The sequence below is a fragment of the Diceros bicornis genome, chromosome 14 (genome assembly GCF_020826845.1).
Source record: "Diceros bicornis minor isolate mBicDic1 chromosome 14, mDicBic1.mat.cur, whole genome shotgun sequence".
In the NCBI taxonomy this organism is placed as follows: Eukaryota; Metazoa; Chordata; class Mammalia; order Perissodactyla; family Rhinocerotidae; genus Diceros; species Diceros bicornis.
In genome coordinates, this window is record NC_080753.1 from 40,064,588 (window position 1) to 40,089,321 (window position 24,734).

General features: G+C 45.3%; 1 protein-coding gene and 1 non-coding gene across 2 annotated transcripts; both read left to right on the forward strand.

The window, feature by feature from the left end:
- Positions 1 to 1,329: 1,329 nt before the first annotated feature.
- LOC131413347 (thymus-specific serine protease-like) lies at positions 1,330 to 12,437 on the forward strand. The gene is made up of 13 exons (XM_058553899.1): positions 1,330 to 1,361; positions 5,456 to 5,535; positions 5,611 to 5,771; positions 6,612 to 6,711; positions 6,838 to 6,967; positions 7,587 to 7,710; positions 7,958 to 8,035; positions 8,118 to 8,165; positions 8,526 to 8,816; positions 9,610 to 9,751; positions 11,625 to 11,804; positions 11,883 to 12,028; positions 12,144 to 12,437. Exons 1-13 carry the CDS (start codon positions 1,330 to 1,332, stop codon positions 12,210 to 12,212), a joined length of 1,581 nt encoding a protein of 526 aa, XP_058409882.1. The 3' UTR covers positions 12,213 to 12,437.
- Positions 12,438 to 16,860: 4,423 nt separating this feature from the next.
- Positions 16,861 to 16,934, forward strand: TRNAI-AAU (transfer RNA isoleucine (anticodon AAU)). Its single transcript has one exon. It is a non-coding gene; the product is annotated as a tRNA-Ile (tRNA).
- Positions 16,935 to 24,734: the final 7,800 nt, after the last annotated feature.

Genomic DNA, 24,734 nt, shown 5'->3' on the forward strand with positions numbered 1-24,734 from the left:
ACACAAATCAAATTGTACCCTCAATTTGTGGGTGTATGTCGTGAATAGGCAATCACGGTTGATTGAAGTTCACCAAGGGTGCTGTATGGGGCGCTGGGAATTTTACATGAATGAACACAATGTAAGCCTTGCCCTCAGTTGCATCAGCCTGTTGGATTGTGAATGGGTAAAAATGGGAAAAACATTTTTTTTGAGAATGAATTTACAGCTTCCTAGAGCATCCTAATTTATTCCCTGCTTTTATAGCTAAGACTGAGAGACAACTTCTGCTGAGAACAGTTCAGGGGAACGAAAACCAGAGAAAAGGCGCTGGTATGGAAGCAAACCTGCAGCCTGCGGTTAGGACCACACTCTAGCCCAACAGACATACCCAGCCACTCCACTGGCTTGTGTTTTATTTGAAAGTGTTCACTCCATCAGCATTCTTCCTGTGGATGAGGAAGGCCAAAGAAGCCCCTTTCTGCCTCCCACTCCTGTCTTAATAAAATGAATGAGAAAATTTCAATTCAAACAAACAAATAAACCTTTGGTTTGTAGCCGTACTCATGGACTTGACAGAGAAAGCCTAGGCTTGTTCAAACTTGTGGCTTCTGACTGGGGAGTCGACAGAAATTTCTCCTTCTCCTAAACAGCACGGTGATGAGCACATGGTGAGTCAGAACCACTGAACCTAGAGCGGCATGCATCCCCACAGAGGGAAGAAACAATTTTGTACCTAAAGGACAATCCTACCATGTGACTCTCCTTTGGATGATTTTCCATGGCGTCTCTCAGTTCTCACTTATCTGGCCTGTCCAAGGCCAGGCTTGGGGTTGGAGCCTTCCTACCTGTTTGTTTCAGGTTTCCAGAGTGACCTCAAATCGCATTTCTGCGAATAGCTGTCATCTGGGAAACCTCAGTACTGCCCAGCGACCATTTCAGGGGAGGTGAACACATGGGAGCCCAGCATTTCTTTCCTAGCTCCTCCTTTACTCTGTTTTTATAGTGTTTCCTTAAATTCTCTATTTTTGAACAGGAAAGGAAGTCACATTATATGCAAAGGCATGCAGTGAGGATCTCCCTCTTGCTGCTGAACTCTTAACGCCCAGTCCCTACCCTCCCAATAGATTTCCCTTGTTTTTACTTTCTGTGCATACATGAATTGGTGATTTGATAGATGTTGCCCATGTGACCTCCACAGAGGCTGAGCCCTGTGTTTTTCTTTGTTTGCTTGCTTGTTTTAACTATGTTGAACAAAAATGAATTGAGTCCTGGTTCTGGATTCCCCGCTACAGGTCTGAAGCAAAGCCAGGGAGAAAGTGAAGATGTAGTGGCATTCACCTTGGAGACATGCTTGATTCTGGAGTGTCACCTTCTCCCGGGTAAGGGAGGCTTTGGGGTGCAGCACATGTTGTTTGGCAGAGGGAATGATATAGAATCAGGTGGGAGAAGGAAGAGGCTGTGTGGAGAACAGGAACAAGGGGCCAGTTTGCCGAGTGGGCTCCTTTTGTGCACCTCAGGGAGAACGTGGGAAATAAAAACTTGACAGAGAAGAGCTAAAAAGATGCCAGTGTGTCTGGAGAGTTGGGCAGGGATGGAGGAGGGACGAGTGATAGGAGATTAGGCCAGAGAAGTAACATTTAGACCAATGCAGGGCCTTCTAGGTAGAGTTATCTATAATTAAAAACTAAACCTTGAAGCCATTGATAGTGAAAGGTGCACTAAAAATAATTAGCAGGCATTGATTGTCTTGAAATAAAATAAAATGGAGACCACTTGAAAATCCCCCAATCAGACAAAACCGGTTAAATCACATAAATAAAACTTAACCTAGCTTGTTTCAGGGATATAAGCAAAACTTACTTCAGGTTATTTCCTGTAAATGCTTCTCATAATTATGAACAAAATTTAAGTCACCTTCCTAAAATGATATAAGATAACCACTTTTAACCAATCCCCCTGCCATATGGAAACACCCATCGTAATAGCCAATCATTGGAAAGGTTGAATAACTTCCTCGTTTTCACTTTATAAACCATCCTGTAACATCATCTCTCTGAGCTTCATACCGGTTCCAGGTTTGAATTCTCCCTGCTCACAGTTTGTTTCTTACTCAATAAAATATTCATATTAAGAAAAGCTCTATGAGTTTTCTTTTGACAATTGAATCAAGTATAACTAGGCAGTATGGTCACCCTATTTATAGTCCACATTAAGAATTTTTGTATTGATCTTAATAACAGTGGGAATCCATTGAATGATTTTAGTCTGAGAAGTTACATGAACAAATGGTACAGCCACTTTGGAAAACAGTTCACCAGTTTCTTAAAAAGTTAAATATAATTTTAACATATGATCCAGCAATTCCATATCTAGGTATCTACTCAAGAGAAATGAAAACATATCTCTACACAAATATTTGTACACAGATGTGCATGGCAACATTATTCATAACAGCCCAAAAATGTAAACAACCGAAATGTCCATCAACTGATTAATAGATAAGTAAGGGTGGTCTAGCCATACAATGGAATAGTATTGAGCTATAAAAATGAATGAAATACTGATCAACACTACAACATGGATGAACTTCAAAAACCCTATGCCAAGCAAAAGAAGCAGACATAGAAGATCATCTATCATAGGAATCTCTTTATATAAAACGTCCAAATAAGGAAAATCCATAGAGACAGAAATTAGATTAGTGTTTGTCTGGCACTGGGAGTGGGAACAGAGATTGACTGCAAATAGGCATGAAGGGTCCTTTTTGAGGTGATTGGAAGTGTTCTAAAACTGGATTGTGGTGATAGTTTCACAAGTCTGTAAATTTGCTGAAAAACACTGAGTTGTACACTTAACAACAGGAGAATCTTAAGGTATTTAAATTATACTTAAATAAAACTATTTAAAAATAACAAGTTCAAGAGTTTTCCAAAGTGACTGTTCCATTATATGTTCCCAGTTCCTGCCATAGTCTGTCCTTTTTATTACATCCAGTCTAGTGAGACTGAAGAGGTATTTCATAGTATTGATTTCCATTTCAGTAATGACTGATGATGTTGAGCCTCTTTTCATTGACCACTGGTACATCTTCTCTGGAGAAATGTCTGTTCAAATCCTTCACCCATTTTTAATTGGGCTATTTGTCTTCCTAGTGTTGAGTTTGAGTGAAGATCTCTATCTTTCCAGTCTAGCAATTAAAACAATTGAGTAACTTGATATTTACAAAAAAAGAAATTAACAAATTTACTAATATACTAATTTTTTTAAGTCCCTTCATTGACAACATATCAGCTTTAAATAAAATCCCAAGCCCTTTCCATGGCCTGCCAGCAGGGTTGAGTCTCTGCTGACTTCCCTCTTCTCACCTAATTCAAGTGCCTTCATTCACTCTCCTGCAGCCTCCCTGAGTCGTTGATATTCCTTGAAGGTACCGAAAGCTTCATGACTCAGAGTCTTTGCAGCTGCTGTTACTTGGGCCAGGAACCCTCTTACCCCAGATCACCTCGTGCTCCCCGCCAGCTCCTCATTCTTGCCTCAATTCTTATGTTACATTCTTAGGGAATTCTTTCCAGACCACAAAATTAATTGATGAATTAACAAATTAATCATATAACATTTTACTCATTACATATTTGTTGAGCACCTACCGAGTGCCTTAAAGTTTGGTTGGGGTATTACGGATGAAGCACTGCACAAAAGAAAAGATTGATGCCCACAATAAACTGATATCCTGGGGAACAGTTTGGGAGAGAAATGCAATAACATATAATCATAACCAGAGACCGACAACAGCAGGGTCAGGGGACAGAGAGTGTCAGAGATTGTGCTATTTTATAGTATGAATGACCAGGTAAAAGCTATCTAGTAAGGCAAACATGAACAGGGAATTATAGGAAGTGAGAAAAGATTTGAAGATATGTGGAGGAAAAGCATCCCGATAAGAGCAAAGATTCTGAGGAAGGAGTGTCGTTGATAGTCTTGTGAAATACGATGTAACCCAATGTGGCTGGAGCAGTGAGCCCAGGGGTGAGGAGTAGGAGATGAAATCATGAAGGTAACAGGTGGCCAGATCATATGGGGCTTCAAAGACCATTTAAGAAACTGTAGATGTTACTTTGAGTAAGATGGGGAGCCAGGAAAATACTCTGAACCAAGGAGTGAAATGATCAGACTTATGTTTAACGAGATCTATCTGCTGAGTGGAGAATAGATCACATGGCAGAAACAGGGAGACCAGCTAAGAGGCTTCTGTGATATTCCAAGTCAGAGGTGATGGTGGCTCAGAAGGAGGTGGTGGCACTGGAGGTGGTGAGAAGCTGTGGGATTCTGGATATATTTCTAAAGTAGAACCAGCAGCATTAGTTGATGGATTACTCAATCACTCAACAAATATTTATTGATTGCCCACTGTGTACACTGTTGTAGTGACCAGGCATTTAGCAATGGACCAGAGCGATGAAAATCCTACACCCCATGGAGCTTACTTTCTAGTCTGGGAGACAGATGATGAACCATCTAAATAAATAAAATATGGCTAATATTTATAATAGTGGTAAGTTGCTATAAAAGTTATATATCCATACAATGGACTATTACTGAGCCATAAAAAGAAATGGAATACTGATACATGCTACAACATGGAGGAACTATAGGTCTGGCAATTTTTAAAAAGATGACCATGGAAGACCTTCCATTTAAATAGAGATCTGTTTGAGGTGAGGGAGCAAGCCAGGAGGATTTATGAAGAAATATTCATCCACAGAATGGCAACAGCAAGGGGAAGCATTCTGAGGCAAGAGCAAGCCTGAAATGTTCAAAGAACCATAAAGAGTCTAAGGAAAGTGGTGAGATTGTGGGTCCGAGGAGGTGAGGCAGGGATGGTGATGAAGAGGAGAAAGAGAGGGGACTGGAAAATAGACAGGGCAAGACTGAGGGACACAGAGAGAAACTGAAGTGGAGAGAAGATTGCAAGAGAGATGAGGGGACTGAGGAGCAAAGAGAGGGAGAGACTGAGCATTGGGCCAACTGAGGGGGACTGAAGATATGCTGAGGGGCAGAGAAAGGAAGACTGGGAGTAAGTGAGCAGAGGAGGTGCTGAGGTAGAGAGAGGCGGAGGCTGAAGTCTGAGGTAAAGAGGGGAAGACTGAAGGACAGAGAGAGGGAGACTGAGGCACAGAGACAGAAACTGAGGGACAGAGGGAAGCGAGATCAAGGGGCCAAGAGAGGAGAAACTCAGGAGCAGAGAGAGAAGAAATTGGATACTCAGGTGCCACATCAGCAGGCCTCTAGACACAGACTCTGGCGTCCCTGCCCCGCATTAGTGGTTCCAACAGACGCTTGCCTTGTCCTGTGAGAAGCGTCTGAAAAGAAACCTGAGCTCCTGAGGAAAGACCATAAATTTAAAGCCCAGCCCTGGGGACCACGAGAAAGGTCCCCAGTGAAGGGGGAGAACAGAGCCCCTCGAGCTCTGAAGACTGGACAGCACGGCTGGTGGGCCTGCCCTGTGGCTGCGCCCTCTGCTCCTGGTTTCCTTCTGGGCCTCCTCAGCTCCAGGTAGGAGGAGCCTGAGGGTCAGGCAGGGGCTCCTAAGGGGCCCTGGCCTGACTCCTTCCCCTCCATGTCCCACAGCCTCCCTTCTTAGGCGCCTAGGTGAGCACATTCAGCAGTTTCAGGAGAGCTCTGGACGGGGCCTGAGCCTGGGCTCAGGTGCTGTGGCCCTCCCAAAAGAACGGTGGCTGGAGCAGCCACTGGACCCCTTCAACGCTTCTGACAGACGATCCTTCCTGCAGGTGAGGCCAGGAGAGGGGAGTCCACTGTCTGCTCTGCCCCCTACCCCAACCCTACTCTGCCCCTCAGTCTCTGCTTTCTCTCACCACCTATGTCTACACCTCAGTCTCGCCGTCTCTTTGCCTGTCACTCTCATCCTATGCCTGTTGTCAGGATCTCTTATGGGGATCCCTTTAGTCTAGCCCCTCTGGTTCTTAGATTTACTCTCCACCCCCTAGTCTCCCTCCTTTCCTCAGTGTCTCACTCTTTTTGTCCCTCAGGTACTGTCTTTCAGTCTTTCCTCCTCTCTGTCATTCCCTCTCCCTCTCTCACTGCCCCTCAGTCCCCTTCTCCCTGTCCTTCAGATTAAACACTAAACCCACCACCAGGTCTCAAGATGCAGCAGAAATGTGTACTGGCTTTAAACCAGATCTGGCTCAAAAAAGGCACTCAAAGACGTCTATTGAACGAATGCAGATTCACCATTTTTCACACCTGCCCTATACACAGCCTCCACAGGTCATCTCACCGAGGCCCTGCTCCTAAATCCATCTGCATTCATTACTCATTCCACAATGATTATTTCAATAGACAGTGAGTGCCTATCATGTGCTCGCCACTATCCTTGACCCTGGGATGCAAGAGTGGAAAAGTCGACAAAAATATCTGCTCTTGTAGATCTTACGTTCTAGATGAGAAGACAAACGGGAGAGAAAGGAACACATAAATAAACAAGCCTATTTCAGACACTGCTAAGCACACAAAGAAAGATCCATCAGGGAGGGAGACTGGAAAAAACAGGGAATAAAGAAGAGGTCAGAACTCTCACAACCCCATTTCTTCTTGCCCATCCCACCCCTTAGCGGTACTGGGTAAATGACCAACACTGGGCCAGCCCGGATGGACCTGTATTCCTGCATCTGGGGGGAGAGGGCAGCCTCGGGCCTGGCTCAGTGATGAGAGGTAAGAAGCAAGGGTGGGAAAGACACAGCTGGGAGTTGGGCAGGGGAGCTGCATATTGCACTGCTGTGAGACCTGAGGGGTGCAAGGGCTTACACCCACCTCACCTCCCCCCCACACTCTTCACAGGGCACCCTGCCGCCCTGGCTCCAGCCTGGGGGGCCCTGGTGCTAGGCCTGGAACACAGATTTTATGGCCTGAGTATACCTGCCGGGGGCCTGGACATGGCCCAGCTCCGCTTCTTGTCCAGTCGCCATGCGTGAGTGGGGGTAGGGAAAGTGTTTGGGGTCCCGGGACTGAGGATGTCTGTGTCTTCACATCTCTGTCTCTCTCCTGCAACACCCGAAGTTGACCCCTGCGTCTCTGGTTCCATGTGTTCTTCTTCTTCTTCTTCTCATCTTCTTCAGTGTCTTATTCTTTCTCTCTCCATGTCTGGGTCTCTGTCCCTCTCTCTTTCTTTCTTTCTCTTACACAGTATTCTTTTCTCTGTCTGTCTCACCATGGCCTCCTGGTCCAGAGCACCAGCATATCTTACCTGGATTATACAGCCTCCTCACTGGTCTCCCTATTTCTGCCCTGGACCCCTCGGTCTATTCTCCAGGTGTAGCCAGGGTGGACATTAGAGCATAACCAAGACCAGAGCTCTCACGGGCTCAAATCCCTCTCCTGTCGCTCGTCTCACTCACACTAAAGTCAAAATCTTTCCAGTGGCCACAATATGTGGGAATAGGGGGTCCTCAGAAATACCTCATGAGAAAAGAGCCCTGGCTTCCGGCCAGACTCTACCCATGCATGTCTCCGGATCCCGACCTGTTCAGTGGGGGAATCTTCAGGGATTCCCCGAGATGAGGACCCACTGAGGCCCCCTCTGACCCCAGGCTGGCTGACGTGGCTTCTGCCCGCCTCGCACTCTCCCGCTCCTTCAACGTCTCCTCCTCCAGCCCCTGGATCTGCTTCGGAGGCTCCTATGCCGGCTCCCTGGCCGCCTGGGCCCGCCTCAAGGTCCCTGGGTCTCCTCTGGGTGGGCTGGGGGGAGGGAACTGGACTCCGGGGTCCCCATCTAAGATCAGAGGAAGACCCTCCCCCACACTCTCTCTCCCCACAAGAGCTTTCCACAAGCTGTCTTCACAAGAGTCCGTGTATAGAGGGTAAGGACTTGCCTAAGACCACGCGACGACTGAGTGACCCAGGGGCGGGAAGCTACGGGATCCCCGCCCCTCAGCCCCCAGGCTGACTTCTTCTCCCTCAGTTCCCCCATCTCGTTTTCGCCTCTGTCGCCTCTTCCGCCCCGGTGCGGGCCGTGCTGGACTTCTCCGAGTATAACGACGTAAGGAGGGGGCGCGGGTCGGGGGGAGGAGGGCCTCGGGAGTCGGGAGCCCCTGACCCCTCCTCCCGCGGTCGGACTACAGGTGGTGGCCAGAAGCCTGATGAGCCCGGCGATTGGCGGGTCCCCGGAGGTAGGAGGTGTCCCTCGTCCGAGGGGGAGGGGGACAGGAGGAGGCCTGGGAGTTGGGTGCCAGAGAAAAGGGTGAAGTCTGCAGGGTGGCGGGTCTGCGGGCGCTGGGAGCCCCGAGAGGGGGGCAGGGATTTGGGAAGAAGGCGGGAGCTGACGATGGGTCCGGGCATGGACGAGGGAGGAGCCCCAACAGGGCTGGGGTGAGAGGAGCGGAGCCGGGGCACGACCCCCAGGAGATGGAGGGGCCGATCCGGGGGCGTTGTCGGGCTCGGGGTCGTGGGAGCCCCAGGGGGTCGGGGGCCCTGAAGAGGCGAGGCCAGGGCCGGCCGAGTGGCGCCGACGGGCCTCCCGCTCCCCGCAGTGCCGGGCGGCGGCGGCCGCAGCCTTCGCGGAGGTGGAGCGGCGGCTGCGCGCGGGCGGGGCGGCGCGGGCGGCGCTGCGGGCGGAGCTGGGCGCCTGCGGGGCCCTGGGCCGGGCCGAGGACCGGGCGGAGCTGCTGGCGGCGCTGCAGGCGCTGGTGGGCGGCGCGGTGCAGTACGACGGGCAGGCGGGGGCGCCGCTAGGCGTGCGGCGGCTCTGCGGGCTCCTCCTCGGGGGCCGCGCCAACGGCAGCCGCCCGGCGCCCTACCGCGGGCTGCGGCGGGCGGTGCAGGTGAGCCCCCGAGCCGGGCCGCGGGTCGGCAGACGAGGGCCCCGCTCGCCTCCGCTGTGTGACCTTGGGCAAGCGTCGGCCCTTTCTGAGCCTTCGTTTCCTCATCTGTAACATGGGGACGACACCTCGCAGGGCCCTCGGGAAGGTGAAATGAAGTGGGCGCGTAAAGCTCTCAGCAGAGCCCGGAGCACAGTTTGCAAATGTTAACGCCCACGTTCATTATGGCTTTTGCCATAATGTTCTGTCCTCTACCGGGGCCTGCAGCAGTGTCTGGCACACAGCAAGTGCTCAGTTGGTATTTATAGGATGAGTGAAAAAATGTAGCCCTGGGCACAGAGTTCTACTAGGGACCGGGCCCCCCAGCCTCGCAATCTACAGTTAGAATCCAGCTGTCACTTTTCCAGCGCTGTCTGCACCAAGTGCTGTGCGAAGCGCTTCACAGATATTATTTCACTGAATTCTCACAATAGTTCTAGGCACTGTTATTATCCCCACTTACAGAAGAGGAAACTGAGGTTCAAGATATTATCATTTGCCCAAAGTGTCCAGGGAAATAAGGTCTGAGTCAAACAGTGCCTTAACCTCTAACCTACAGGGACCCAGGTACCCACCCCCCCTGGCCCTCCCCCTCCTACCTCTGACTCCCAGCAGAGCTCAGGAACTCACCCTTCTGACTTCTGACCTTTGACTTGTAGGGACCTATGCCTCTAGACCCCGGCTTGCTGGAGGGAGGGGAAGAATTTATGTATGTATGTATGAATGTATGTATGTGTGTATGTATATTGTCCCCTAGGTTGTCATACGCAGCCTGGGCCAGAGGTGTTTAAGCTCTTCCCGAGCAGAGACAGTGGCACAGCTGCAGGTCACAGAGCCCCAGGTGTCCGGCGTGGGTGACCGGCAGTGGGTGTACCAGACATGTACTGAGTTCGGCTTCTGTGAGTGACTGGCCCAACCCTCTTCCCCAAAAGGTGCATTCTGTGCTATGCCCAGACAGGCCATCTCACAGGTGGTCTGGACTCATTTTCATTTCCACAGGACACCTGGCCTGGCTGCTGGGCCTTGTTTAGCCTGCAGGTGTGGGGCTGGAGGGTCGACAGCCGTCCTCGAGTGTGTGTGTGCTTGGCCCTCACATACCTTGTCACACACACAGTAAGTCCTCAACATGAGTGATCAGCCCTTCAGTCTGCTCCTCCTCTGTGTCCTACCCTCTCCCCAGTCACTAGACTGGAAACCCTAGCAGTGTTCTGCAGGTCTCCTTCGCGTTATCCCCACAGCCTGTCAGTCACTGAGTCCTGCCCCCTCTTCATCCTGGACGAGTCTCCAGCTCACCCCAACCCCCACTCAATTTTCCCCTCTGCTGTCCTGGTAGAGGCCCCCATCCTCTCCTGCCTGCATCCCTGACCCAGGCTCCTCTCTGCTCTCCAGGCCTTCACTTCACCCATACAATCCAACTACCTCACAGTGTCCAGAGAGATCTTTCTAAATCTGACCTTGTTCTTCCTCTGCTCAAAACCCTTCCATGGCTCCTCCGTGATCCCAGGGTAGAGGTGCCAAATAAAATACAGATGCCCAGTTAAATGTGAATTTCAGTTAAACAATTTTTTTTTTAGTGTAAGCGTGTCCCAAATATTGCACCGGACATACTTACACTAAACAAGTACTTTTTTGTTTGTCTGAAATTCAGATTTAACTGGGCATCCTGTATTTTTATTTCCTAAATTTGGCTACGCAACCCTAGAGTTCAATTCGAAATCCTTTCCACATCCCCTGAAGGCAGTGAAGATGTGGTTTAAAGCAAAAGGTTCAAGTTCCAGCTCCGCCATTTCATAGCTGTGCCATCTTGGACAAACCTGGGCAAGTGACTTAAGCTCTCTATGCCTCAGTTTCCACATCTGTAAAATGGGAATGATCACAGTGCTTCTCTCACAAAGATGTTTTAAGAATTAAAGGAGGTAATATATGTAACAAGCTAAGAATGATGCTGGTATACAGTAAGTACTCCATAAATGCTTGCTCTTATTATTATAATAAGACTTTATGTGTTTTGACCCCTAATACATCAGTCTTCCTAACAGCTCAGGGACTTTGCACATGCCATTCGCTTTGCTTGGATTACTTATCTTCATCTCTTCACACAGTTTACTCATCTTCAGGTCTCAAGACAAGATGCCCCCTCCTTGGGAGGCCTTACATGATCCCTCAAGATAAGTCTGCCTCCCCTCTCATTAGCGCCATGTTCTCCTTACCACTTTCCACAGTCTCATCATGCATTCTTTATTGTCTCCTGCTCTGGACTGGGAGTATATGACAGCAGAGCCTGGGGATGTCTTGGTTGCCACTGTGTTTCTAATATTGCTCAATATGTGCCTGAGCACATAGTAGGTGCTCAAATAAATGGTGAAGGAAGGAATGGTCCAATTTCTGCTTTAAGCACTGCAGGCTCCCTCAAACCTCAGGACATTTGCACATGCTATTTCCTCTATTTCTTATGCTTTCTCTTTTCTCTCTTTGCTTGGCTCACTCCCACTAATTCCATAAGGTCTTATCCCTTGCGGGATGCTGCCCCAGAGCCCATCATGCTCCCTCTGGGATCCCCACCCCCACCCAGGCCCTTTTCCCATCACAGCCCTGATGATCCTGGGCCATCACTGTCTGGGGGTGTGTGTGCCTCTGACAGGACTGTGAACTCACTGAAGGGACGATCCGGAGCTGTCTTGGTCATCACCAGGGAGAACTCTGTAAATGATTATGAAAGGGGACGGGGCTCGCTGTATTCCCCACACTTAGAGCCCATATCTCCCTCCACAGATGTTACCTGTGAGGACCCCGGATGCCCTTTCTCCCAGCTCCCAGCACTGCCCTCCCAGCTGGAGCTATGTGAGCAGGTGTTCGGGCTCTCAACCTCATCCGTAGCCCAGGCTGTGGCCCGGACGAACTCCTACTATGGTGGCCAGACCCCAGGGGCCACCCGAGTGCTGTTCGTTAATGGTGAGCACACCATCAGAACCTGACTCCTATGTCTCCCCCTAGCCCCAGCTCAACACACCATTCTCTCTTCCTTTCCAGGGGACGCAGACCCCTGGCACGTGCTAAGTGTAACACAGGCTTTGGGACCCTCAGAGTCAGCCCTTCTCATCCCTGGTGCCTCCCATTGCTTGGACATGGCACCTGAGAGGCCCTCAGACTCCCCGAGCCTCCACCTAGGGCGCCAGGTAAGAGAGAAAAAGCTCTGGCTGATTTGCCTTCTCATTTGCATACTAATATGCATGGCCCTGCCCCCTACTGGTGATGAGGTCTGACTTGCAGAATTCCTCCACCTCTCCACAGAACATCTTCCAGCAGCTGCAGACCTGGCTCAGGCTGGCAAAGGAGAGCCAGGTGAGGGGTGTGGTCTGAGGCCCACATCCTCGCCTCTCCCTGCGTGGCCTCCTCAGTCCTGGACTTATTCATTCACTGGACAGGAGAAAGCAGCTTATTTTGAAAGAGGAAATTCCCAGGAATTGGGATTCAGCACCTGTTCTGCTTATATGGACTCCTGTCTGCAAACATCCTCACTCCCAAATCAAAGGCTTTGTTACGGACAAAGAGTATGTAAATATAAGTGTAAAAAATAAACTTAAATATAAGATTATTCTCATTGTGAGTACTGGTATATTAAATGTCAAATGTCAGAGAAATGTGGCTCTTCATGCCGGTGCCCTCCCCCTGCTAATCAGATTTCCCCTCAAATTCTGCTCGGCTCCCAGCTATCAAGTCAGGACAGGGGGTTGGTAAGAGAAGCCCTGAAGCCCATTCTCCTGTGACGAAGTCGCCCCCTGCCTGTCTTGACTCCACACCCTGAGAACTAACTTTTTTTTTCTTCTGAGGGCTAACCTCAGCGCTGCTCCCCTGGTGCTGCCCTGTACCTCTTACTGCTCGTGAATCATGCGGAGCTCTAGCTTGAGAGCCTCCCTCTATATGTTTAGCATGTGCACGAGGGTCAGACACATCGTGGGTGCTCAGTACATGTCGAGAAATGAAAGAATGATGTCTAACCGCAGCTCTTCACGTGTTCTTGGTTTTCCTCCTACTTTGCTGGATGCACCTTCTCTGAATCTCTTTGGCAAACTTCTTTTCCACTCACTATCTGAATGGGTTTGGGTTTGGGTTTGGTGCTGGGCTACCTTCTCTTCTCAGAGCATCAGTGCCAATGTGTCTGCGGTGCCAGGCCTAGCTCTCAGGTGTGCCAGGATATTTATTATCTCAGTCTTTGGGGTACACCGTGGTCTAGGGTACTCTGAGTGCCCAAGCTGGCTGCCCTTGACTGAGAAGCCTCATTTTTTTCCACCCAACATTGCTATACAAATAGTATCACTGTCTGTCTGTGTCACTCTATATAGAAAAGGATGGGAAATTCTGAGACTCGCTGCCTTCCTCATCTCCTTGCCTCACCCTTGGCCTCTACCATCCATTCTCCACCTGGCAGCCATAGTGATTCTTTCAAAAGGTAAATCAGATTATGACATTCCTCCGCTTAAATGCCTCTAATCACTTTCCACTACAACTAGAATAAAGTCCAGACCCTTACCATGGCTAGGAGGCCATGCATACTTTAGTTCTTGAACTCTTCTCTGAACTCATCTCCTGTCAGTCTCTACACTGCGTGCTAACCACATGGCCTCATTGGTTACTTAAAATCGAAAGCCAATTCCTACCTCAGGTCCTTGAATTAGCTGTTCCCTCTGCCAGAGGCTATTCCTTTTATGACCTTTAACTGACTTCTTCCTTCTTAACATTCAGGCTCAGTTCAGATGTCACCTCCTCTAAGAGGCCTTTCCTGATTGTCTCCATGTCCCAGTCACTCCCTGTCACATTACCTGTTTTAGGTGCTTCCTAGCCCTAGGCACCATCTGAAATTACTTTGTTTTGTTTTCATTTTTGTTCACCCCATCAGTACAAGAGAGCCCAGTCCCTGAGAGAGGGAACTGTGCTTTCCTAGTAAACACACCTGTACAAACTCCATGTTTCATAACCTCTGAAATTTTCATAAGAAGCTTCTTTTCCAGAAGCTCATCAGTATACTGGATCAAAGATTGCAAAACATTTCTCACGACCAGGAGGGTTAATAAATTTGTGGTTTACCTGACTGTTATTTTCATTTACCAGTTATGCTCAATGTCATAGAAAAGATCTGAATTTAATGAAGATAAACAGCGCTTAAAAATGTAGAAGCATTGGGTTCTGAAGATCCCTGGTTTGTCTCACACAATTTCTACCCCTAAACATGATCAAGCGGGGCTTCTTCCCTGGGGACTGTGCTTTGGAGGTGTCCGCCCTGGCTCGGATCCAGGCATAACCTTCTCTCAGAGTGAGAACTCACGGGGCCTTGTGAATATGCCTGCTCTCTGCTCCCTCACTAGACCGTCGTCTCCACATCACACGTTAGAAATCTCTCAAATTGACTCTAGAGAGGAGTGAAGATGGAGGACTCACACTGCCTCACCAAAAAGACTTTTTTCCTATAAACCTCCAGCAATTGAGACAATGTGGTTTTGGCATTATATATAGACAAACAGGTCAACAAGGCAGGACAGATTCCAGGAGTAGACTCACACACATACGATCAATTAATTTTCTATAAAGGTGCCAATGCAAGTCAATGTGGAAGAAAAGTCTTTTAAACAAATGATCCTGAAACAGTTGAATAAAACTATGCACCCTCTCTCAAACTCTTTTGCAAACTTCTTTTCAACTTGATATCTGAATGGGTTTGTGTTTGGTGCTAGGCTACTTGCTCTTCTCAAGCATTCTCAGAGCTTCTCAGAAGTTGGGGAAAAAATTAACCTCACACTCATCTCACACCATATTCAGACATTAATACAAGATGGATCATAAATCCAAACGTAAAGCTAAAACTATAAAGTATCTAGAAAAAATAAGAAACGTCTTTAGAACCTTGCAGTAGGCAAATAATTCTTAGAGAGGAAAAAGTAACATAAAATACATAAAAAGAGATAAACAGGAACATTATCAAAATTAAAATCTCATTAATAACGTCATTAGGAAATGGAAAGATAAGCAAGAGACAGGGGAAACATGCACAATACATATATCTGACAAAGGGCTCAGGTCCAGATTATTTAAAGAACTTCTAGAAACCAATAATAAAAAGACAAGCCACTAATGAATGGGCAAAGCACTTGGAATAAACACCTCAATTTAAAAAATACACAAATGGCCAAACTGTTTAGTCATTAGAGAAATGTAAATTAAGCCATGTTGAAACATTTCTTCACACCAAATTGAGTTACAAGCAAATAAACAAAACAAACAGAAACCCCTAAGGAGTTGAAATGGTGAGTATGTAGAACATCCCATCATTGCTGGTGAGAAAGTAAAATTATAAAACCACCTTAGACACACAGACACACACACACACACATACAGACACGCACAAAAACTTGCCTAGCCCGTAGCTCAGCTTCCTTCTCCCAGGCATTTTCACAAGAAAAATGAACTCTATCTCAATGAAAAGATGTGTACAAAAATGTTTATAACAGCTTTCTTCACAATAGCCCAAACTGGAAACAATGAAAAGGTCCATTAACAGATTAATGGAATAACAAATTGTGGTATATAGATGAAAAGTAAATATGACTTGGCAATAAGAAAGAATGAACCACTGGTAAATTCAAAGTCAGATTAATCTCAAAATCATTATGTTGAATGAAAGAAACCAGACACAAAGGAGTACATACTGTATGTTTCCATTTATATAAAGGTCAAGAACAGGTAGACAATCTTAACATCACTAATCATTAGGGAAATGTAAATCACCTCATGCCTGTTAGAATGGCTATCATCAAAGAGACAAGGGAAATGTGGGCAAGGATGTGGAGAAAAGGGAACTCTTGTGCACTGCTGGTGGGAGTGTAAATGGTACAGCCACTGCGGAAAACAGTATGGAGGTTCCTCAAAAGATTAAAAATAGAACTATCATATGATCTAGCAATCCCACTTCTGGGTATATATCCAAAGGAAACAAAACCACTATGTTGAAGAGTTATCTGCACCCCGATGTGCATTGCAGCATTGTTTTATAATAGCCAAGACATGGAAACCACCTAAGCGTCCATCAACAGATGAGTGGATACAGAAAATGCCACAAAAAAAGAAGGAAATCCTGCCATTTGGGACAACAGGGATGAACCTTGAAGGCATTATGTGAAGGGAAATAGACAGAGAAAGATAAATACTGTATAATCTCACTTATATATGGATTCTTTAAAAAATGAAATTCTTAATATGTAGATTCTCAATAAACCTGAGAGAAACAAATGAAATCATACAACACACGATCTTTAGCATCTGGCTCTTTTCATTAAGTATAATGTTATGGAGGTTTCTAGCATATGCATTTTCCCCTGGGGATTGGTTACATATTCTTGTTTCTTTGCATGTTTGCTAATGTTTTTTTTTTGCTCAAAAACCAGACATTTTACGCACGCGCGCGTACACACACACACACACACACACACACACGCCACCCCTGCTACGCGGTGCAAGGGCTGCAGGCATTTCAGGTCGTGGTCACCACCGGATCTCTCCGAGGCCAGGCAGCGAGAAGGAGCAGGTTTCGGTCCCGAGGCCTCAGATCTGTCGGAAGTTCTTCAGGAGAGAGAAACCCGCCCCCGAGCGCGGGAGCCGCGTCCTCCCAGCCCCGCGCCGTGGCGGTTCCGCTGTCAGTTGACCACACCCCCTGTGAAGGCAGTTTCCGTACCTCAACTACAAACCGACAACGCCACTGCTGAAGCGAAACTGTTCATCAAGACAGTTCCATTTGCTAGAGCCATTGGACCTAACCTCTTGTGATTTTTTTAAACAAGTAACATGTGAGTGCTGGGACGGATTCTTTTTCTTTTAAGGAACTTGAGTGAGGCAGGGTGGGTGCATTTAATGAAGGCAGGAATAGGAAGAGTTGGAGAATTTTCTGTTTCGTTTTAGAAAAAGACTTTGAAACAATAGTTTTGGCTTATGTTAAACTTTGCGAGAGACTAAGTGGCATGGCCGGTTAGCTCAGTTGGTTAGAGCGTGGTGCTAATAACGCCAAGGTCGCGGGTTCGATCCCCGTACGGGCCAGGCGGGAGAGGGTTTTGTTCTGTTGATTCACAGATGGGGTTCCTCACAGTCTCTGGTCCGCTGCCAGGACTCAACCTATGGATGAGAGAAAGAAACTCTCGCTCAGAATTTAGAAGAATTGAACACACATCTGGGGTTCCCCTCGCAACGTTTAGGGCCTTGTTTGATTCCTATCTACAGGGTCAAAAGACAGCAGTGACCCGCCAAGGGAAAAAGACCCGCTTGTGGCCGGTTTTTCCATGGCCAGACTGATTCTTGCCCAGAAAAGTGACCTATTGGAATTATTTCTTGCCGAAAAGAAATTGTAAATCCGTCTGCACTTCCTACGCTTCCACAGTTGGGTCGCCACTAGTTTAGTGAACGATGAAACAAGGTTTTTTTTAATGACATGTGAAAAAATGCTTATTAACGTTAATGTAGTAGGAAAGAAACAGCTTCGTTTTAAACATTCTGAAGATGGATTGGACACGTAGAAGGCTCATTATTTTAAAAACGTTTCATTTGGGATAAGAAATATATTCACACGTTTCAACTTTAGAAAACAAAAAGGGCCAGCCCCGCTTGCCTAGTGGTTAAGTTCCGCGCACTCCGCTTCCCCGGCCACTCGTCGGTGGCCAGGCTGTGGGGGCGGCTCACATACAAAATAGGGGAAGATTGGCAACTGAATGTTAGCTCAGGGTAAACCTTCCTCAGCAACAACAAAGAAACTAAAGAGGGAGAGAGAGAAAGAAAGAAGGAAAACATAAAAAGGTACAGTGAAAAGTCTCCTCCCCTTCTTATTCCTCATCCACCAGATGATCATTTCCAACTTCTATAGGTAAACTCTACGCATAGTTGCTTACCTATCCTTTCTAATGTTCTTTATACAAGCAATTGTGTATATAAATTTTTGTTTTACCTTCTTTTTGTAGAAGAGTCAGCATATTTACACAGCCTTCTGCAACTTGCCTTCATCACTTAACAACAACGTGGAATCTCTATTTTATCAGTATTTGGAGAGCTTTCGCATAGTTTCGATATTGTACACTTGGCAAAATCAGAGCTTATTTTTGGAAAAGTTGGCATATTCAGCAGAAGTTGAATCTGAAATGTTGTAACCTTTTGCATCATTGAAGGAGAGTGTGTACACAAGGAGGAGACTTTGTGAAACCGGAGAGCAAGGGAAGAGGAAGTCCATGATGTTCTAAAAAGGGGGACAAAGCCCTCTCTGCTAAACTCATGGGCATTAAAAAAGCCCTGAAATAGGGGCACCTAGGTGGTTTGGTGATGAAAGAAAATTATGCAGTAACTTGACAGATATTTATTGATCCCTCCACTCTTCAGAAAGCAATAATTAGTTGTTATTCAGCATTTGGTAGATGCGGAAGATATATTGTTATGTGAAAAAGCAGAATCCAAAACAGTTTGTGCAGGATTCTGATTCTCTTCTTTTAAAATCAACTTTATTATGGAATTATATGCATACAATGAAGTGCCCCCATTTTCTTTAGTGCTAAGATGTGTTTCCTGAAGGCAGCATATTGTTGGGTCTTGCTTTTTAATCCATCCTGCCACTCTGTATCTTTTGATTGGAGAGTTCAATCCATTTACATTTAGGGTAATTATTGAAATATGAGGGCTGAATTTTGCTGTTTTGTCACTTATTTTCTGGTTCTTTTGCATTTCCTTTGTTTCTTGTCCCATTTGTTTTGGACTGCCAATTCAGTTTGGTTGTTCTGTCTTATGATTCTTCTAGTTTTCTCTTTGTTTATCATATGTGGTTTTAATTTGATTATTTGTTTAGTGGTTACCTTGAGGTTTGGGCAAAAAATCTTCTGTATGAGATAGTCCATTATCTGATAGCCTCCTATTTCCTTATACTAAGTCAATTCAGTCACTTTCCTCTTCCCCTTCTAAGTTGCTCTTGTTATACCTTATTCTATCTTGTGTTGTGGCTGTGTGTTTACAGTGATGAGGTTAAATTTATTTTTGGTGAATTTCTTCCTTTGATCTTTGAGTTTAGTATTTAAGTGGTTGCTAACCTATTCCGGTAAAGATCTACTATTTCTCTGATTTTGTCTACCTACTTTTCTCCTTACTCCAAGCTTTGTGTTCCCTTTCTCTTCTTGTTTTCAGGCCTGAGGGTCTTCTTGAGTATTTCTTGTAGTGGGGGTCTCGTGGCCATGAACTCCCTTAGCTTTTGTTTATCTGGGAGAGTTACTATTTCTCCATCATATTTGAAGGATATTTTTGCTGGATAGAGTATTCTTGGCTGAAAGTTTTTGTCTTTTAGTATTTTGAATATATCATTCCAGTCTCTTCTAGCCTGAAAAGTTTCTGTTGAGAAATCCGCTGAGAGCCTGATGGGAGTTCCTTTGTACGTTATTTTTTGTTTTTGTCTAGCTGCCCTTAATATTGTTTCTTTGTCGTTGACCCTGGCTAGCCTTACCACTAGGTGTCGTGGTCAAGGCCTTTGTCTGTTAATATATATAGGCGTCCTGTTGGCTTCGCTTACTGGTATTTCCTGCTCCTTCCCCAGATTTGGGAAATTTTCAGCTATTATTTCCTTGAATAGGCTCTCTGTTCCTCTTTCCCTCTCCTCTCCCTCAGGAATACCTATAATTCTTATGTTACATTTTCTAATAGAGTCCGATATTTCTCGGAGTCTTTCTTCATTTCTTTTTAGTCTTAGTTCTCTCTCTTCTTCCATCTGGAGTATATCTGTATTCCTATCCTCTAAAGTACTAATTCTTTCCTCCATATTGTCAGCTCTGTTCTTTAAAGATTCCAGATTCTCCTTTATCTCCTCCATTGTGTTCTTCATCTCCATCAGCACTGATAGGTTTTTCTTTATGATTTCAATCTCTTTTGTGAAGAAACTCCTAATCTCATTTAATTGTTTGTCTGTGTTGTCTCGTATTTCATTGAGTGTTTTTATGACAGCTATTTTGAAATCTCTGTCATTTAGTTTATGGATTTCTGTGTCTTCGGGGTTGATTTCTGGGTGCTTGTCATTTTGTTTCTGGTCTGGTGATTTCATATATTTTTGCATTGTGGTTCCTGTGTTGGTTTTGATTTTCCTCATCCTGGAAGTCTCTGGTTGCAATTTCCACCTGCCGCCACTGTCTGGTGGTAAGGGGCTGTGTAGTCTAAGCCCCCTGCGCTCTGCCCCAGTTTTTCTGCTGCGATCCGCAGTTTTGTTTTGTTTTGTTTTGTTTTGTTTTGCCCACTGCGATCCACGGGTCCAGTCCAGTTTGTTCAGGTCTGCCTCGGATCGCTAGATCTGGTCGAGCTGCAGACTCCGGGTTGCGGGGAGGGGGGAGCTCTCTCTTTTGCCCTCTGGGTCCCTGACGTGGGAGGCTTCTCGTTTGCCCCTCTTTATCCGCTCTCTGGGTTGCTCAGATGTTGATGGTAGCCCTGTGGCTCCTCTGAGCCCTCTGTGCGGGAGTTTCCCACTGGCTGAGAGCGCCCGAAGAGCTACAGTTTCCCGCGGAGGGCCGCCCCTCCCCCCTCTCTGGGAGCCGCGCGGACGGGATCGCTGATCTGATGGGGAGGGAGCGGAGTTCTCCTTACCTCTCCCCACTTCCTCCGGGGGCCCAGCACGTTCCGCTCTCAGATGTGCGGCAGTGTGGATCCCTCCGCTCTAGCTTTTCACTGTCTGGGATTCCGTTGTTGGTCTGTGGCTGTTGCTTTTATTGTATCTTGTGGGGGAAGAATTCACGGGAAAGCTCACTCCGCCATGATGCTGACGTCACTCTGAAGTGCCCCCATTTTAAGTGTAAAATTTGATGTTTTAGCATATTTATACACGCTTGTAACACTGACATAAAGTACAGAACATTTCTATGATCGCAAAAATCTCCCTATGCCTGTGGTAGTCAGAATCATATCCCCCCACCCCACAACATGTCCACCACCTAGTTCCTGAAAGCTATGAATATGCTGCTTTACATGACCAGAAGGATATATGTCTGTCTGTATCTATCTATCTATCTATCTATCTATCTATCTATCTATCTATCTATCAATCATCTATCTATCTATCTATCTATCTATCTATCTATCTATCTATCTAACTATAGGGAGAGCTTGAGAGAGGGAGAGAGAGATTGAGATCTTAAGGAATTGACTCACACCTTCATGGAAATCGCCAAGTCCAAAATCTGCAGGGTAGTTCGGCAGGCTGCAGACCCAGAAAAGAACTGACGTTACAGCTTGAGTCAAAAGGCAGTCTGCCAGCAGAATTCCCTCTTTCTTGGGAGAGGTCACTCTTTTTACTCTTAAGGTCTTCAACTGATTGGATGAGGCCCACACACGTTATGGAGGTAATCTGCATTACTCAAAGTCTACTGGTTTAAATGTGAATCTCATCTAAAATATGTCTTCACAGCAACATCTAAACTAGTGTTTGACCAAATATCCGGGTACTGTGGCCTAGCCTTGTTGACACATAAAAGTAACCAGCGCATATGTCTTCATTTCTTTTTGGGTAAATACCTAGGAGTGGCACTCCTGGATCATTTGGTAAATGTATGTTTGACTTTATAAGTAACTACCAGATGTTTTCCAAAGTGTTGTTGCCATTTTACATCCCAATCAGCATGCTATGAGAGTTCCTGTTGCCGCACACCTCTCCAACATTTGGTATTATCAGGTTTTTAAATTTTAGACAGTCTACTAGATTTCAAGTATTATCTCATTGTGGTGTTAATTTGTACTCCCCATCACCAACAATGAGCATTTTTTCATATAGTTCTTGACTATTCATATATCTTCTTTTTTGAAGTGTCTTCAAGTCTTTTGCCATGTTTTTATTGGGTTTGTCATTTAGTTTCAAGTTGTAAGAGTCCCTCATATATTCTGGATACAAGTCCTTTCTCAGTTGTGTATTGGAATATGTTCTCATAGTCTGTGACTTGTCTTTTCATTTTCTTAATGGTGTCTTTCAAACAGCGGAAGTTTTTAATTTTGATGGAGAGCATTTAAGCAAAGTTTTGTGTTTTATGGTTCATGTAAAGATATCTTAAGAAACCTTTTCATGCTCCACGGTCATGATAATTTTCTCCTATGTTTTCTTCTCTGAGGTTTCTAAATTAGTGCTTTTGTTTAGGTCTAGGCTCTATTATGAATTAATTTTTGTATGTACTCTGAGGTAAAGGTCAAAGTTAATTTTTTTCAATATGGCTATCCCGTTGTTCCAGCACTATTATTATTTGTTTTTAAAGGAGAAACTAGGGCCCAGCCGGTCGCGTGGTGGTTCAGCACCCTGGGGTTGGCAGGCCCGGATCCCCAGCAGGGATCTGCACACTGCTCATCAAGCCATGCTATGGTGGTGACCCATATACAAAATGGAGGAAGATTGGCACAGATGTTAGTTCAGGAACACTCTTCCTCAAGCAAAAAAAGGAAGATTGGCAACAGATGTTAGCTTAGGGCCAATCTTCCTCAACAGAAAAAAAAAAACATACTATTCTTTTCCCATACATTACCTTATCACCTATGTCAAAAGTCAATGCATTTTGTACGTCTACCTCTATTTTTAGAGTCTCTATTTTGTTCTCTTAGTCTATATGACTTGCCTACATGTTTTTTTTTTTTTTTAAAGATTTTATTTATTTATTTTTCCCCCAAAGCCCCAGCAGATAGTTGCATGTCGCAGTTGCCCATCCATTCCAGCTGCTGCATGTGGGACGCAGCCTCAGCATGGCCGGAGAAGCGGCGCATCGCTGCCCGCCCGGGATCCGAACCCGGGCCGCCAGCAGCGGAGCGCGCGCACTTAACCGCTAAGCCACGGGGCCGGCCCCACCTACATGTTTTTTTTAAAGTAATCTGTGGACCAATTAGGGTGGCTATTACCAAAACCCAGAAAATAACTAGTGTTAGTGAGGATGTGGACAAATTAGAACCCTCAGGTATTGCTGGTGGAAATGTAAAATGGTGCAGCCCCTGTGAAAACAGTACAGTGGTTCCTCAAAAAATTGAACATAGAATTACCACATGATCCAGCAATTTCACTTCTGAGTATATACCCAAAATAAATGACAGGAGGGACTCAAACAGATGTTTGCACATCAATGTTCATAGAAGCCTTATTCGCAATAGGCAAAAGGTAGAAGCCACCCAAGTGTCCACTGAAGAATGAATGGATAAACAAGATGTGGTATATATGCATACAATGGAATATTATTCAGCCTGAAAAAGGAAGGTCATTATGACAAATGCCACAACATGGGTGAACATCGAAGCCATTAGCCTAGTTGAAATAAGCCAGTCACAAAAAGACAAACATTGTATGATTCCACTTATATGAGGTACCTAGAGTGGTCAAATTCAGAGACAAGGAAAGTAGAATGGTAATTGCTGGAGGGCTAGGAGGAGTGAGGAAGGGAAGTGAGTGTTTAATGGTACAGAGTTTCAGTCGAAGAAGATGAAAAAGTTCTGGAGACGGATGGTGCTAATGGTTGCACAACTATGCGAATGTACTTAATGCTACAGGACTGTACACTTAAAAACGGTTAAAAATTGTAAATTTATGTTCTGTATCTTTTACCACAATAAGAAAAAATCAGTATTAAAAAAGTAATTTGTGTCTTTGAAAAGCATGCAAATATCTTCATCCTCCTCAAAGTTTTACCTACTAGTTTTGGCATCCGTTAATAATTCAGTATGAATCTATTATTCCTGTGACCCTTTCAAATCAACAATGTAGTAACTCTGTTGTTCTTTGTACATGTATTGTTTGAAATTCTATTCTAACGAAGAGCTTCCCCTTCTCTTCCATTTATTTATTTATTTATTTACTTATTTATTTATTTCAAGTGAACTCATGGATTCCTATTCAATGAGTTATAATCATTAACCATTTGTTTTAACTCTCAAATTGTCACGGATCTGATCAATGTGAACTCTTCAAATCAACTCCTGTGTCTTTTGGACATGTACCATCATTTTTAAAGAAGTTCTTAATTTCTGACAGTAAAGGCTCCTCCTTTATATTGTACTTTTTTGGCCCCAAACTGGAGATGAGCTGTTTTTCAAAGAAGCTCTGGAACTTCTCATCAGGGAATGGTTTTTAGAAATCAAGATCTGGGTACCAGGTGTGCTCATTGCTCCTAGGCCCTCTCAGTGGACTGAGACAGAAAATGTGCACACACATCCATATGGGGATAGCTATATCTATATACAGTTATCTATAAATAGATATAACCATGATTTCACACTGGTACCTCCAACTCCAATCCAACAGCCCACGGTTTATTGTATTCTACAACTTTTCTGTATTTGTAACTTCCTTCCCCAACAGACATAAACTTAGTTCCCATTATCTTCAGTCTGTTTTATTTCTATGGAAAAGACAGAAGCACATTGAAGAGCATCAGGAATTCTGGCAATGCTGGGAAGCTGCAAGTAAGACATTTAGTTTTATCTTCCAGCAGTAACTTCCAACTTCTGTATGTTTCATAGCAGAGAGTGCCTCGGGCAGAACACTCCTCAAGGTCCAGGCTGAGTTTTATAAACTAGCAAGCCCATGTTGGGATCATAGGGTGCTGATTGTAATATTTCTGCTTGATAGAACTTACTGATGCTCTTTTTGTGATATGCTACGTCATTAATTTTTGTCAGTGTTCCCCGCGCCCTTGAGAAGAAGATATATTCTCTACACCAGGTTATTAATTTTGACATATGTCTATATAAGGTCTACCTTCAGGATTATGCTGTTTTCATTTTCTATATCCTTACTTATTTTGTGTCCATTTGATCTATCGTGTGCTGAAGGTGTCATTTTAAAGTCTAATATTATTACTCTTTTTAAACCTGTTT